We start from the raw sequence: 16,223 nt of genomic DNA on the forward strand, positions 1-16,223 counted from the left end.
AGAATTGGGAATATTTCCTGATAGATTGGACAATGATCAGCACCATTCACAATTTTGAGCTGATTAATGGTAATAACATTCATTGCACACAAAAGCCAGGCAATGACCATTGCCAAAAATAGAATCTAAGCATTGCCCATTGATATTCAGTTGATTACTATCACTGATTTCTCCTCACAATCAACATCATGGGGTGTCCATTGACCAGAAGTTGAGCTGGACTAGCCCCATAAGCACGGTGACTACAAGAGCAGGCTATACAGAAAGACTTCAGCAGTGAGTAACTCCCCAAAGCTTGTCCAGCATCTTCAAGGCAAATGTCAGGAGTGTGATGGAACACTTCCCTCCTTTCCTAGATGGGTGCAGCTCCAACAACACTCAAGATGCTTGACATCACCCAAGACAAAGAAATCTGTTTTATTGGTAGCACGTCCATAACCTACAACCTTTGTTCACCACCAATGTACAGAAATAGCAATGTGTACCATCTACAAGGTGCACAGCAGTGCTCACCAAGACCCCTTAGGCAGCACCTTCTAAACCCATGACCATCACCGTTTTGAAGGACAAGGGCAGCAGATACATGGGAACACAACCACCTGCAAGTTCCCCTCTGAGCCACTCACTATCCTGACTTGGAAATATTTCACCGTCCCATCAAGTGTCACTGGGTCAAAATCCTAGAATTCCCTTCCTAATAGCATTGTGGGTCTACCTGCACACCAAGATTGCAGTGAGCCATAAAGGCAACTCACTGTCATTTTCTGAAGAGCAATTAGGGATGGACAGTGATTGCTGGACCACGCAGTATCACCCCAATCCCATGACTGATTTTAAAAAAGGCTAGCTATGTTGATGGGGTTAAGTGAAGGGGCACAGAGGAAGCTTGAGTGTTGACCAGCTGGTCAGGATGACTTGTTTTTCTACTGAAGATACAAAGTAACTTTTAAGGTGTATCACCAGTTGGAAATTCTGTGGGATTAACTGGATTAGTTTTGTTCCTCCTCACAACCTCCCCCTCTCCCCCACCACTGCCAATCTCACTCCCCTTCCCACAATAGCATTTCATGATGACTGACTTCAATAGGTCTTAACACCAGGCAGGGTATAAAGTAAGACTTGTCCCGATTCCGTTAACCTCACAACAGATATTTAAATTGCCCTGTGTCTGGAACTGTAGCTAGCAGAAATATTGCTTGGATTACAAACGATCAACAATCTCTTCTGAGGGAAATTTGGCTTCGTAAAGCAGAATGTTTTGTTGCCAATAAAAGCTTAAAGGAGGGAGAAGGATAATCTGGAGAGGTCAGAAAGGTTCCTAGTTTAAACATAAGATTCTGTGGAGCTTAACAATATGAGTAAATGTGTTTAAGAGGAAGGTCTTTTCAAAATGACAAGTATTCGTCCCAATGGAACAGGGTCACGTTAACTCTCTGTTTCTTTGTCTAATAAAGGCATTGTCTTAAATGGATATCCAGGAGTAACTACAAGCCAATGCATGTGAATTAGGAATGGGATTGAATTAAAATAAGGTCTAGGAAGTGAGCAAATTGCTATGTAATGTAGCCCTCTACATGGACTGGGGGGGAGAGCAGTTCCCAATCATCTCCAAGACTGAGCATTGATCACAAAGTGATGAAGTAACATGACCAGGTCGGTATTCCATATTGCTTAAATATTTGGCCACTTTTTAAACAAGATTTTGGAAAGATTCCAAGGCCTCCTTCTAGAGACAACCAAGTTTGACAGTCTCTCCATTTTTTTTAATTGAGAAAGTGAGTCACCCATAAATCTCAAATCAAATCTGGGCCAGAATTGTCAACACTAAAGCCTGTACTTCTGTGGATGATTTTTGCTCAGCTCCCAGTAATAAGTCAGCAGGAAGTCGGGGGGTTTGTATTCCATATTCTATTAATCTCTTAAATAACATTGAATGTTGGAAAGCTAGAAACCCTCTCGATAAAACTTTACTGTTTTCAACATAAGGGTTCTATATAATGTTGAATGTGGATCAAAACTGGTTGAATGGCTAATAATCAGTTTTTGTTGTTCTAACCATGCAGTTGTGCTGCACACTTGTCTCTTCAAAAAGTAACTTTGAATGTTGCTGTAATGTAAAATCTGAAGGATGATTAGAGCCAAACATTTGTCACATTTGATGTTAGACCACTTTGTGAAAGTGTTTTTTCACTACTTTGCTTCCACGCCAGCTTGCAACTTGATGAAGTCTAGTCTTTAACTCCAATCTCGGTGCCAGGTGGTCCCTAGAATGGAAGATAGGAAGCCGTATCTGATTAATGTCATTGTTTGCAAAAAGAAGTCTTGGGAATAGTGTTGCACTGGTGCTGAAATACACTGTATGACAAAAATCTTTTTCAAACGTTGGGAATGAAATCATGAGTCCAATATCAGAATGCCTTTTTGTTTTCATTGTCATGTATTTCACACGGGGTGATAGGGAAGGGAAACTCCTAAAGAGGACTTTCCCAAATTTCTAGGTCTATCTCTATGCACTCTGAAACATGTTATATCTAGATTTCTAATTAGTGAATGTAGAAACAGGAGACCTTCACAATGTATGGAGCCATCAGATCACTTGTACACATTGTATTAAATAATACATTCTGTGGGGGTTGATGATTATATACAAACTCCAACAGTTTTTGACATGGTCTGACCAAATTTATTTGTAATCTGCATCTTAGCTGTAGTTATTCTTTATGTCTGAAGTTATAGTGGATTTCAGTATAATAGGCCACAGTGACTTAGATAACATAATTGTAGCTTATGAGATGGAAAATCTGCAGTTGGATATAATGTGCAACACTGATCCCATTCCAGGTGAAACTGAAACCTCCTGGTCCATAAAGATGAGATCTTTTACATTCAGAAAGAAATGAGTGTGTTGAATATTTTTTGTCCCAAACATCTACCACAAGCACTGCACACCAGCAGTACTCTGATTGTCCCATGTTCCTGGGCAGAATGTGTTTGGAAAACATTACACATTTCCAATGTTACTGCACGTCCTTTTACTGGTTAGGGGGTGGAGGTACAATTGAAATATAAGGGGAGTGCCATTTCACTCCATTGAGCCGCCTTATTTCTTCATTCTTCTATTTTTATACAAAGAAGAATAGTTGTTTTGAACGTCTTAATGTATTTCTTTGTTTTTCTGTCTTTATACCTAAGATTTTATGCCCAAGTACCTTTACACTTAAGATGGCACTGGAAATGGTGACATTGTACACTTTTCACTGCGCTCCCATATCCCTGTACTTGAGTACACATGGCAACAGTAAAATCTAAATCTAAATCTCTGGAGAAGAAAATTTTTTTTTTACTGAGAGGGCTGTGAATGTTCAGAATTCCCTATCACAGAGGGTTGTGGAAGCTCAGTTTTTGAGTCTGTTTAAAGATTGATAGATTTCTGATTGCCACTCGTATCCAGGTTTATGCGCATAAGGTGAGTAAAAGGCTTTGATTGTGCATGATTCTAGTGAATGGCAGGGCAGACTCAACGGGCTGAATAGCCTATTTTCTAATGTTCCTTCTCACCAATGAGGGACTAATTTATCCACTGAACCAGAAACCGTCTGTCTTCCCACCCTGAATATGAATCCCAATTATATCTCAAAATAGGGACAAGGCACTGGCATGGATAGAGGATTGGCTGACTGGCAGAAGGCAGAGAGTGGATAAAGGGGTCTTTTTCAGAATGGCAGCCAGTGATGAATGGAATTCCATAGGGGTCTGTGCTTAGACTACAACCATACATGTTATATATTAACAATCTGAATGAAGGGACTGAAGGTATTGTTGCTAAGTTTGCAGATGACACAAAGATAGGTGGAGGTGCAGGTAGTTTAGAGGAGGTGGGGAGGCTGCAGAAGGATTTGGACAAGCAAGGAAAGTGGGCAAAGAAGTGGCAGATGACTAAAATGTGGCAAAGTGTGGGGTTGTGAACTTTAGTAGGAAGCATAGAGGCATAAACTATTTTCTAAATAGGGAAAGACTTCAGAGGTCTGAAGCACAAAAGGACTTGGGAGTCACAGTTCTGGATTCTTTTAAGGTTAACATATGGATTCAGTTGGCAGTTCAGCAGGCAAATACAATACTAGCATTCATTTTGAAAGCTGAAAATGTGTTGCTGGAAAAGCACAGCAGGTCAGGCAGCATCCAAGGAGCAGGAGAATTGACGTTTCCGGCATGAGCCCTTCTTCAGGAAGGCTTCTTCGGGCTCATGACCGAAACGTTGATTCTCCTGTTCCTTGGATGCTGCCTGACCTGCTGCGCTTTTCCAGCAACACATTTTCAGCTCTGATCTCCAGCATCTGCAGTCCTCACTTTCTCCTAGAAGATTCATTTTGATAGGGCATACATCATTTTGAGAAGAGTAGGAATGTACTGCTGAGGTTATGTAAGGCTCTGGTCTGACCACGTTTGGAACATTGTGAGCAGTTTTGGGCCCGTATCTAAGGAAGGGTGTGCTGGCCTTGGAGGGATCCACAAGAAGTTTACAAAAATTATCCCAGGGATGAAGGGTGTGTCATATGAGGAGCAGTTGAGGAGTCTGGGTCTATACTCAGTGGAATTTAGAAGGATGAGGGGAGATCTGATTGAAACTTACAGAATACTGAGAGGCCTGGATAGAGTGAACATAAAAAGTTGCTTCTCCTAGTAGGAGAGAGCAGGACCAGAGGGCACAGCCTCAGAGTGAAGGGATCTTTAGATCTGAGTTGTGGAGCAATTTCATCAGCCAGGGGATGGTGAAGCTGTTGAACTCATTGCTGCAGAAGGCTGTGGAGGCCAAGTCATTGAATATATTTAAGACAGAGATAGATAGGATATCGATCAGCAAGGGATCAAAGATTACAGGAGAGGGAAAGAGAAGGCAGGAGAATGGGGTTGAGAAACTGTCAACCATGATTGGATGGCGGAGCAGACTTGATGGGCCAAATGGCCTAATTCTATTCCTCCATGTTCGGTCTAAGACAATGCTGTATGTAATCTCAGTGTGTGTGAAAGTATCATAGAGAATTGGAAGTGGGGACATTTTACAGAGTTGGGGAGACAGATATGACCATTATTGATTATTTCCTTTTGCATTATAAATTAATGCTGTTTGGACCTATTTCTTTTCTATTAACACCCTCTTGTTGGTCTGTCAGAATTTCATAAGGACTAAAAGGGAAAGTCTAAATAAAAACTTATTTTTTTGGCAGAAAGAAGCATTAGGAATATAGAAGGAAGACACACCTTTTAGTTTTATGTTTCTGTTCTGTGCAACGCAGTAAGAACTGAGTTTTGTACACACAGTTCCAGATTTCTGCTTATGTTTATTTTTATAATGTTATTTCAAAGAATGACAAGAGAAGAAAGTGGTGCCAAACACAAAAGGGAGATAGCAATGTTAACTTTTTCCCTTTCCGCAATGAATGGGCTTTTTATTTTGTTGTATACACATCAAAATACTATAATTTTTCTTTTGTATACCTGTCACCTTCAGTGGAAGTATATGGTTGTATATGGGCCTGCAGAATGACAGCTGAACAATGGGGAAGGTCAGTTCACTGAAAGAAGAGATCATTGAGGCACGAGCTAATTTTGCACTCGCTACAGGAAACACATCCTCCAACCACTCACTTTTCTTCTTGTTATCCAATGTTTATGCTGTGCTGGTAAACATTTGTGCAGAGGATTGAGTCAGCTGCATATTTCAGGAATGGAACAAAATTAATTAGGCAAGTTTTAAACATTATAACAATTAGCTTGTGGTGAATACATGGGAGATTGCAGAATTGAACAGAATAACCCAATTAGAACATTTTATGCAAGGTGGTGATGTGACTAATTGTGTAATGGCAAATTTATTTTTTAACCTTTGATTTTACAATTGCATGATGCATTGGCAGCAGGCAGCTTATACAATTTATTGTTCTTTCAGATTACAATGTTTGTTGGGAAGTCACTTGTTTTGTTCAATAAACTAATCATTGAAGTCTGCCAGAACTGAAAGTACTTGCAACTATGCCAATAATTGAAAAGATGTAAAAATCTTTACCTTCCCTCCCCCAACCTTCCTAAGAATATTGTCACCAAAGACATTTTTAGTGCAGGTATACCACTTCACTTTTGAACAATGTGACCTTGGCAATGATAGGCAATGCAGTTGCATACTCCTCTACGAAACAGAGAGGATGGTTATGACTGTATAATACACAATGTGTAACAAAACTGTTTTGCAACAGATTACAACACCTACATTTATACAGCACCTTTAACATAGTACAAAACTGAGCCAAGGCTGAGCCAAAGAAGTTGCATTTTTATACAGCCTTTCATGATCTCCTGGACTTCTCAGAGAAATTGACATCCAATGAAGTTCATTTTAACATAATTGCTACTGTAATGTAGGAAAGAATGAAACTTCAGTGGAAAAAAATAACTGATTTTAGTGATAGGTTTGATGTGAAATTGTGACGGAGGAAAGAGAGACTGGTCAAGTTAAAGAGCAAATTATAGACCTTACCATCTAGGTTCCCTAATAATACACTATCTGTGCTGCAGTATGTGCATTAAACTACAGACCCCATGCTGATTGTTACACAATCGAATATTACTGTATAATACAGAGCAAAAGGGCTAGATTTTACCCGGCTATATGACTTTTGCAATTCAGTTGCTACTTTTAATCAGTGTCCTAGAAACAGCAAACTTTGTAAGCATCTGGTTCCCATTTGGGTTCTCCTAGACCTTTGATGAACCTGAGTCTGTGAGCACTGCAGTGGATGATGGTGTAAAGGTCAGAGAGGGAGGTCCAACCTATAGCTTCAGGGTCACTGTGACCCCTGAACCCAAGTAACCTGTGCCATCCAGCATCTGTGCAGCCCAGTCCTAATAGCCTACATTTTTCCTGATTGAATTGTTTTGGCTGAGAGGTTTGGAAAAGGAGTGATTCTTATATTTATGTTGGCTGTCAGTACACGAGCTCCAAATAACATGTAATCCAAAGATCTGTTTGATCCACAGCTTTAGATATCTGTAATGTGAAATCCAGATATGCACCCGATGAAGACAACTAGGTATCCTTTGCTGTATCTCAGTAGTTTGATGTTAAACTAGAATTCCCTCCTTGAAGGGCATTGTGGGTTTATCTACAGCACATGGATTGCAGTGGTTCAAGAAGGCAGCTCATGCCCACCTTCTCACGGGCAGCAAACGCTGGTCAATCAGCCCTTTCCACATTCCACAAATGAATAAAAAAATGATATTAGTAATTAGGGCATGCAGCTGAACTGGGAGGCAACTGAGCAACATTAAGGAATTCCCCTACATGGTAAAATGTTACCGATTTAGGATGTGCAGAATTAACCTAAAAGCTAACTGCAGACAAGTATTCTAGGAATGTGGTTTCCAGTAAAAATTTGGAATTAAAAGCTGGCCTGATGGTGACCATGTAACTATTCTTAATTCTTATTAAAAACCCATCTGGTTCACTAATGTCCTTGAGGGAAGGAAATTGCCATCTTTACTTGGTCCAGCGTACGTGTAACTCCAGACCCACAGCAATGTCCTCTGGGCAGTTAGGGATGGGCAATAAATGCTGGCCTGGCCAGAGATGCCCTCATCCCATGAATGAATTTGAAAAAGCAACTAGAGGTACTTGTTTGATTCTGCAAAGAGGGAAGAGGAGGGATAGGTGTCCATGTGAAGTCTATTTGGAATAAGGTTAGAGTATCACTTAAGTTTCAGACCTCCATCTCATTGACTATCAGGAGTGGGGAAACAGAAGCTTCTAGAATTCCACTGTTTTTAAAAATGGAATGTGCTGTTAGTATGGTGGAAGCAGGTTCAATAGAGGTAGCTAAGAGGGCGTTGGATGATTATTTGTAAACGATAATGTGCAAGGGTATAGGGGAAAGAAAAGCTCGGTGTTTGGTAATGATTCTAATTTGAAGATCTAACGATGGGCTGAATGGTCTCCTTCTGTACCAGAACATTTCTGTCATTCTGTCAAAGTGAAGCCAATAAACAAATATCGACATGGAAACCAAAGTTTTCTCCTTCAGGACTGAGGAAGCTTGCTCTTGAAGTTGTGTGAGATTGCAACAAAAGGTGCTGAGGGAGTGAGAATTAATTCATAGCAAAAGCTGCAAATGTGGAAAATCCCTTCAATGAGGTTTTGAGCAGAGCACTAGTATTGGTTTTCCTGGATGTAACTGCTTAAACAAAGAGGGTGGGAGTGCTCTGGGGAAAAGAAAGCGGGGAAATTTGTGGCCTTCCCCCATGCATTTCTGTTCCCAATAGCAAGCTGTTCCTCGTTTCCAAAGGGCTCCTTCAGTGTGGGAGGATTGAAGAGAACTGCAGCTGTGTCCTCACCCACTTACAGCCTGACATTGTTAACAGGGGCTTCGCTTTGTCTCACAGCCAGTGGGCAAGCAGCCAGTGATTGCTGAGTGCTGACTCCACTGTCTTCATTCTTTTAACGGGAACTCTTATGCTTCTTAAGGTTGTTTTTTTATATATTCATTTTGTGGGATGTGGGTGTCGCTGGCTGGGCTAGCATATATTGCCCGTCCCTAGTTGCCCTTGAGAAAGTGGAGGTGAGCTGCCTTCTTGAACCCATGCTGTAGGTTGACCCACAATGCCCTCGGAGGGAATTTCAGTGAAGGAACAGCGATATATTTCCAAGTCAGGATATTGAAGGGCTTGGAGGGGGTGGTGTTCCAATGTATCTGTTGCCCTTGTTTTTCTAATTGGAAGTGGTTTGGAAGGTGCTGTCTGAGGATCTTTGGTGAGTTTCTACAGTGCATCTTGTAGATGGTACACACTGCTGCTACTGAGATATAATACAGAGGTACTGCGTTGAAGAGCATTTGGAATTGTTCAATTCAGGCTGGATTTGGTTGAAACCCGAGAAAATATCATAAGAGGATTGGAGTTTTCTGTTATACTATGAATGGGAAATCCAAATTGCTCTCAAAGCTGTGGCTAACTTGGCAGTAGAGACTGGCACCAGGAGCTAATCTGCTCCAAACTGAGTCCCAATTCAGCTCCATTAAAATGGCATGGTTGGGTTTGAGGGAAATGGGCAGATGGGATAGTCTTTATAACATGCAAGTAGGGCTGGTGTATGTGGAATTCAGGTAATACTGTTTCAGTCAGCAGATCCACCCCGGGACTCAGAGGTGGGTGGGATGCGATCACAGTTGGGGCAAGGAGGACCAACAGAGTCCCACAGAATGTCTCTGGCTGCTGGAAGCCAGCCACCCACACAAACCAGGAACACCCTCCTAGAGGTTCCTAAACTGGGCAGTATAGATAAAGTGAATGGCAGGTGTCTTTTCCTAGGGTGGAGATTTCAAAACAAGGGGAGCATATTTTAAGGTGAGAGGCGAAAGATTTAAAAAGAACACAAAGGGCAACTTTTCTTTAATACAGAAATTGGTTTCTGTGTGGAATGAAATTCCAGAGGGAGTGGTAGATGTGGGTACAGTTACATGGTTTAAAAGACATTTGGATAAGTTCATGAAGAGGAAAGGTTTGGAGGGATATGGGCCAAGCGCATGGAGGTGGAGCTAGTTTAATTTGAGATTATGATCGGCATGGACTGGTTGGACCGAAGGGTCTGTTTCCGTGCTGTATGACTCTATGACTCTAAAACAAAGTCACTCAGTCCTTTTAAGCCATCTCTGCTGTTCAATAAGATCATGGCTGATCTGATTTTAACCTCAGTTCACAGCATTCCTGGAAATTCTTAATAATCTTTATATGACAAGGGAGGTGACAGAAATAAACCCTGAAAGATTCCTGGCCAGGTTTTGACCCATTAGCTTAGATTGTTCAACACACTCATCGATTGGTGCAACCAATCGATGTGTGTTGTATAAGCACTGCCCCCTACAGCTGCATTTATTTAGCGTCCTATACTGTGCCCAATTTGAAGAAGTTGATTCAGGGCCCCTGAGAGGACCAAACCCTCCAGACTGCATAGGCATGCAGATTGCAATGTGAAGTTCAGAGACTTGTCATATGTTTTGCCCTGAACTATTGATGATTGTCAATTAAATTTCACCTTCAGTGATTCATATAGAATTTCCAAATCTTTGTTTTGGGGCTGTCTCTAATTTAAAAGACGTGTTGAATAGTTGCAACATGAGCTGGATTGTAAGGCCCCTCCCCCCCCACGGGCATGTTGGAATCTGAATGGGGTGGCAGTGGGGAGCTTGTGAATGGCAGTGTATGACCTGCCTTGACCTAGCTCCTGTTTTTCAGAGGCAGGAGAGGGTGGGGAGTGCCCTATCCCCATTTCTCCTGCTGGTTGACCCAAAGGCAGCGGATGCCCATTCTGAGCTCAGATTACTTTTAATCAGGGAACTGGTCAACCAAGAGTTGAAGGCATTCCACATGGCAGTGCCCTGTCATCATTGAAGGCATTGCCACCACCTCCTTCTCTCCAAATGTCATATCCCACCTTTACTCCTCCAATCCACTGACCTACACCCCTGGCCCCTCACCCCCCCACCCCCCACCTCATTGAGGTCCACCAGCCCTGTCCTTCCATTGGCCTTTGCCTTCTCTGGTATCTAATCTTTGCATTCTCCAGCTGCAGTCCTAGCAGTGGCCACTGCTTCAGAATGGTACTGCTGAGAGTGCAGATTAGCCAGCCAATCAGAGTATGTCTTGCTCCCCAGACTGGGAGGGGAATCTCACCCTGAGTTGGTTAAAGCCCCACCATGTGTTAAAAGGAAATTTATGGTGGGTAGGCTGCATATTGCAGATATCGGAAGATGCTGGCATTGCAGTTATGCTGTTGGTAATCTCGAGCACCCTGCATAAAGGTCTGGCAGCTGGATTCAAACCCCACCAAGGCAGATGGTAAGATTTTAACTGAATAAAATGTAGAAATAAGAATGCTAGTCTAAGGGTAATTGTTGTTGATTACAAAAAATGTCTGCTTCACTAATGCCCTTCAAGGAAGAAAATCCACCATCCATACCGTTTGTGATCTACATGTGACCCCCAGACCCATCGCAATGTGGTTGACCCTTAACTGCCATCTGGGCAATTAGGGATGGGCAATAAACGCTGGCCTAACCAGCAACATCCACATCTTGTGAACGAATATTCTAAAGGTCAGGAGAGGATGGAAAATGATGTCCTATAAAGTCCAGCTGATGGATAACATCCAGTTGCCCTTTCATGATCAACACTAATTTCGCATCCAAGTTTTCAGACATCAGTGAAGTTTCCATTTAGTTGTCCCACTCCCTGTCACTCACAGTTTCTGGACTTTGTCAGTATCTAGCATGCACAGTGACTGATTGAAAGCCAGACAATTTAAATCTGAAAAACAAATACGTTGCTAAAACATTTCAAGGCACAAGGGAGCTTCAATTGACTGTAAATTGAATGTTCCAGTGAAATTGCTTGGATAGCCACCAAGAGTTAAATTATTTAAGAGCTTACCCCAGTTCCAGATTACGTGCAGGTTACTGGCTAGTGTATAATGGTGATGTAAATCTCTCTCTCTGGAATCTCAGTGAACTGAGGTCTGAGTCAGAATGAAAGGTAAATAGTCGGGTGTGACACAGCATGTGGCTTTGTCTTGAGTCACATGCTGCAGGCTGACAGAATGGAGTCTGTTCTTCAGTGAATGTTGGATTGCATGGAAATGCAGTGAAACACACGGCTGAGATAAAACTGCTCTTTATCTTCTCTTGATCGGACTAAATATGCACAACATCCCTTTGGACACAATCTAGTGAAAAGTAATTGTGAAAGACTCTTTTATAAATCTTTATCCCTCTCCTTGCAGCACAGGAAACTTGCTATAAACAGCAGATGGTTCCAAATCCTATGTAATAGACTAAAATTGACCATTTTCAGTGATGCAGCTTAACTCTGATGACTCAGTCCATGGGGAAACACATTCAGTGTTTCATACAGAGACCCATCATTGTGGGTTGAACAACAGCTGGTTAAAAAGGCCTGTTAGCTCTTGGCAGAGATTATTTGACTTAGTGAAGGTTGTCTATCCCTTCTCCACCACACCCAACATCCCGTCCCATCCCCCGAGAGGTGACCAAATTGTTTGCAGCAAGTGATTCTACAGGAGACGTCGATGACCTTCACTATAGACTGTCCCGTCAAACCTTTTATTTGTCACTGCCAATCCTCTTTCCATCCTCACTGTTATGTTTCGATTTGCTAACACTTCTCCAAGGAGCTGTTTGCTCCGCCAATAGTGAGTTATGAACAAATGAGAGCTCACACTGCTATGACCGAGCTAACGGACTCTCGGCTGACTCTGTCTGTGCACATAGCTAAGTCATGTCCCAGCCACCAGTCAGAAGTTTTATTTTTCATGAACGAGCAGAGACATACATAAGGATGAATAAAGTGATAGTTCCTCACTCTTTCTGATGTCTAGCTCCATGACTGTGGGCTGGATGTTGCTCCTGGTTGTTTTGATACACTGGCTTGTTGCTGGGTTTTGCTGGCCTTAAAATTAGATTAGATTCTCTACAGTGTGGAAACAGGCCCTTCGGCCCAACAAGTCCACACTGCCCCAAACCCATTCCCCAACTCTATATTTACCCCTGACTAACACTGGGCAATTTAGCATGGCCAATTCACCTGACCTGCACATCTTTGGATTGTGGGAGGAAACCAAAATCCCTGGAGGAAACCCAAGCAGACACAGGGAGAACGTACAGACTCTACACAGACAGGCAGGAATCGAACCCAGAACCCTGGTGCTGTGAGGCAGCAGTGCTAACCACTGTGCCATCGTGGACATACTTCCTGCTGCTTAACTAGTGCAAGAGAATATTACATTGGCTGTTTACTGGGGCTCTTTGCTCAGCTTTTCTTCCCCAAGTTCCATTAGTATTTCAGCAGTCTGTGGAGAAAGCTGGGGATCTGGGAGAGATTCCATTCCTGTCCAATTAGATCTTTTCACTGACACCTCCCTTAGGAAACTCAAACTGCTTAACACCTCAGCTTCCCATTCACCCATCAGCAGTTTCCTCACTGCCGTACACTAGCTCCTGTTCCAGCAAGAAGTTTGACTACAAAATTCACATCCTCTTCCTTTAAAATCTTCCATGACCTTAAATCTAACCTCCTTCAGCCCTACAATGCTCTGAGATACCTCCGCACCTCTAATTCTGGCCCTTGTACATCCCCAGTGCTAATTATTCTCTACCTAAACCTCTCCAATTCTCTCTTCTACTTGAGTACAGTCTTTAAAACCAACTTTCTTGGCCAAGCTTTCTACCATCCGCCATATTAACTCCTTATGTAGCTCAGGGTATTTGCTCCTTTGAAACACCCTGGGTGTATTACATTGATTCCTGAAGAAGGGCTCATGCCCGAAACGTCGATTCTCCTGCTCCTTGGATGCTGCCTGACCTGCTGCGCTTTTTCCAGCAACACATTTTCAGCTCTGTATTACATTGAGGGTTTATATATAAATTGTGGTTGAATCCAATTTACTTAGGTTTAGCTAATCTGAGTTTTTTTGCTATTCTTACAACTTATTGGGTGCCCAGCAAACAAACCCTCCAGAGCCATTTGCCATAACAGTGTCTGCTACATGAAAGAATCGTATGAAATATAATTATGTGTGCTAACCACAAGGTGCACAGCAGAAATCCACCAAGACAGAACCTTCCAAACCCACGACAAGGAATAACAAAGGAAGCAGATACAATCCCACCATATGCAAGTTCCCCTCCAAGCCACTCACCATCCTGACTTGGAAAAATATCGCAGTTTCTTCAGTGTCACTGGGACAAAGTCCTGGAGTTCCCTCCCTAAGGGCATTGTGGGTCTATCTACAACATGTCTTCTGCAGTAATTCAAGAAGGCAGCTCACCCCCACCTCCTCAAAGCTTAAAATCCATTCCAGATTGTAACAACCTGCCTCGTGAGCAACCTTCCCTCATCTCCAGCTTGTTGAATGTTTTGCTGGTTCAATAATGATATTTAATATTAAATAAAAACCATCTTGAGGAAACTTCAATCCCAGACGCCTGCCATCTGGACGTGTGAGCAGTCCAATGTTCAGCTAAAGCTGGTATTCACTTGGTGTCAGGATTGGGTGACAAGGGCCTGAGGCTGTGAGCTTTTACTGAGCCATCTGGGTGGGACTGGTAGTGAGCTGACTGTGAAGCTCACCCAGCAGAGAAGAAAGCAAATGAGGCTGTGGGCCTGTTTCTGGTCAATGGGATTAGAATAATTAGCTGCTTATTATTGTCTTTGACTGGGACAGACTCAATGGGTTGGAGATAGTGAGAACTGCAGATGCTAGAAAGTCAGAGTTGATAAAATGTGGAGCTGGAAAAAGCACAGCAGGTCAGGCAGCATCAGAGGAGCAGGAAAATAGGTGACAGGTTTAGATTGAGGGTCTGGATCGGTGCAGGCTTGGACGGCCAAAGGGCTTGTTCCTGTGCTGTAATTTTCTTTGCTTTTTTGTTCTCTGTTCAGGAGAGTCAACCCTGAAGGTTCCTGCCTGATGTGTCGACTTCCCTGCTCCTCTGAGGCTGCTTGACCCACTGTGCTTTTTCCAGCTCCACACTTTATCGAGACAGACTCGATGGGCTGAAAGGTCTCTCTGCTGTAGCCTATATCAGAGGAACCAGGACACTCTCGAACACGATGGAGCTTTGAGTCGAGGGATGGCAGGCCTTTCTCCCTGCTCCATGAGGAGAGCTCAAACATTCCCGTGCTCCAAAAACAACACCCCAACATTCAGCTGTTTCCAATCACCAGAGCCCGTGGCACTGCCAGTTGTGCCACCTGCCTGGATGACATGGTTATTCCATCTGGACTGGGTGGGAGCCTGCACTTGGAACCAGGCCAGGGCTCATGGTATCGTGGGTAACAGGGAACTGACTCCCCAGAAAGGATTCCCAAAGTCAAAGTCCAGGCCACAGTTTCAGGTAGAACTTTTCACGAAGAAAAAGGAAAAAGGAGCTTCTTAGATAAGTTTTTTTTTAAAAAAAGGAATATCCTTTTCCTCTTATCTCATACTTCTACTCAAATCCTGCATGAGAATTCCTCTGCCCGCAAAGTAAGTTGGTTGTTCATTCCCGCTGCAGTCCTTGGGAATTTCCCCTGTGTCCTGATTATTTCATCCACTTTTGACCTGCTGAAATGTGTTAACCATCAAAATGGACAAAAGAGGGTCTGTACGCTTGCAAATGTCACTAGACGGATAACTGCAACATGTCTTTTAGCATTAGCACTTACACAGGGGTTAGGTTACCAGTGCTGAGGAGTCCGATGGATCTTTATAAAAGAGACTCTTGGTGAGGCCAATCGCAATGTCCAGTAATCAAGCTGCAATGGACATAATTGTGCAGAAAACTGTTATGAATAATGATTGCTATAAAGATGTAATTTTTGGTGTGGTTTACCAGTTTGTTTATTAGTGTTAACTACTTAGACTATCTGAAAACAGACTGCTGCTGAAATGTTCAATGTAATGTGCGTGCTTTTTAAAACGAAAAGTGAAAATTCCAATATTTTCTGTTAAATAAGGTAACTGACTCTGCAAAGTAAAAATGTAGCTCAAGGAAAGTTAGATTGCTTGCTCAAATTTAATTGTTCTAATTGCAGAAGATTGGATTGTCTGGTGAGGAGGGGCTTTTATGGTCGATAACCTCATGAACGCTGTTACACATTTTAAGCAAATGATTACTGAAAAGTAACTTTAAGACCACAAAACATTGCATCAAAAATAGGCCGTTCAGCCCATGGAGTCGTCTTTGCCATTCAATGAGATCATGGCTGCTCTGATAAACCCCTTACTGATTAAAACTCTCCCTATCTCAGCCTCCAACATTAGAATTTTTACAGCCCAAAATGAGACTTTTCAGCCCATCATATCCATACCCCAAATCCTGAAGAAGGGTTCCACCTGAAACGTTGACTTTGCCACCTCCTGATGCTAGGTAAAAACAATAACTCCAGATGCTGGAAACCAAATACTGGATTAGTGGTGCTGGAAGAGCATAGCAGTTCAGGCAGCATCCAACGAGCAGTGAAATCGACGTTTCGGGCAAGAGCCCTTCATCAGGAATAAAGGCAGTGAGCCTGAAGCGTGGAGAGATAAGCTAGAGGAGGGTGGGGGTGGGGAGAGAGTAGCGTAGAATACAATGGGTGAGTGAGGGAGGGGAGGGTGGAGTGGATAGGTGGAAAAGGAGATAGGC

At 42.7% G+C, this 16,223-nt stretch overlaps 1 protein-coding gene across 1 annotated transcript in view; it reads left to right on the forward strand.

Moving 5' to 3' along the window:
- The window catches only part of LOC140484524 (collagen alpha-1(XIII) chain-like), a 56,784-nt gene extending 41,796 nt beyond the window's left edge, over nt 1-14,988 (forward strand). Inside the window, exon 3 of the mRNA XM_072582902.1 lies at nt 14,497-14,988. Within this exon, the coding sequence (XP_072439003.1) occupies nt 14,497-14,525 (29 nt within the window). The 3' untranslated portion in view covers nt 14,526-14,988. The remainder of the gene's footprint in view (nt 1-14,496) is intronic.
- Nucleotides 14,989-16,223: the final 1,235 nt, after the last annotated feature.

Source organism: Chiloscyllium punctatum, chromosome 13 (genome assembly GCF_047496795.1).
Source record: "Chiloscyllium punctatum isolate Juve2018m chromosome 13, sChiPun1.3, whole genome shotgun sequence".
Lineage (NCBI taxonomy): Eukaryota > Metazoa > Chordata > Chondrichthyes > Orectolobiformes > Hemiscylliidae > Chiloscyllium > Chiloscyllium punctatum.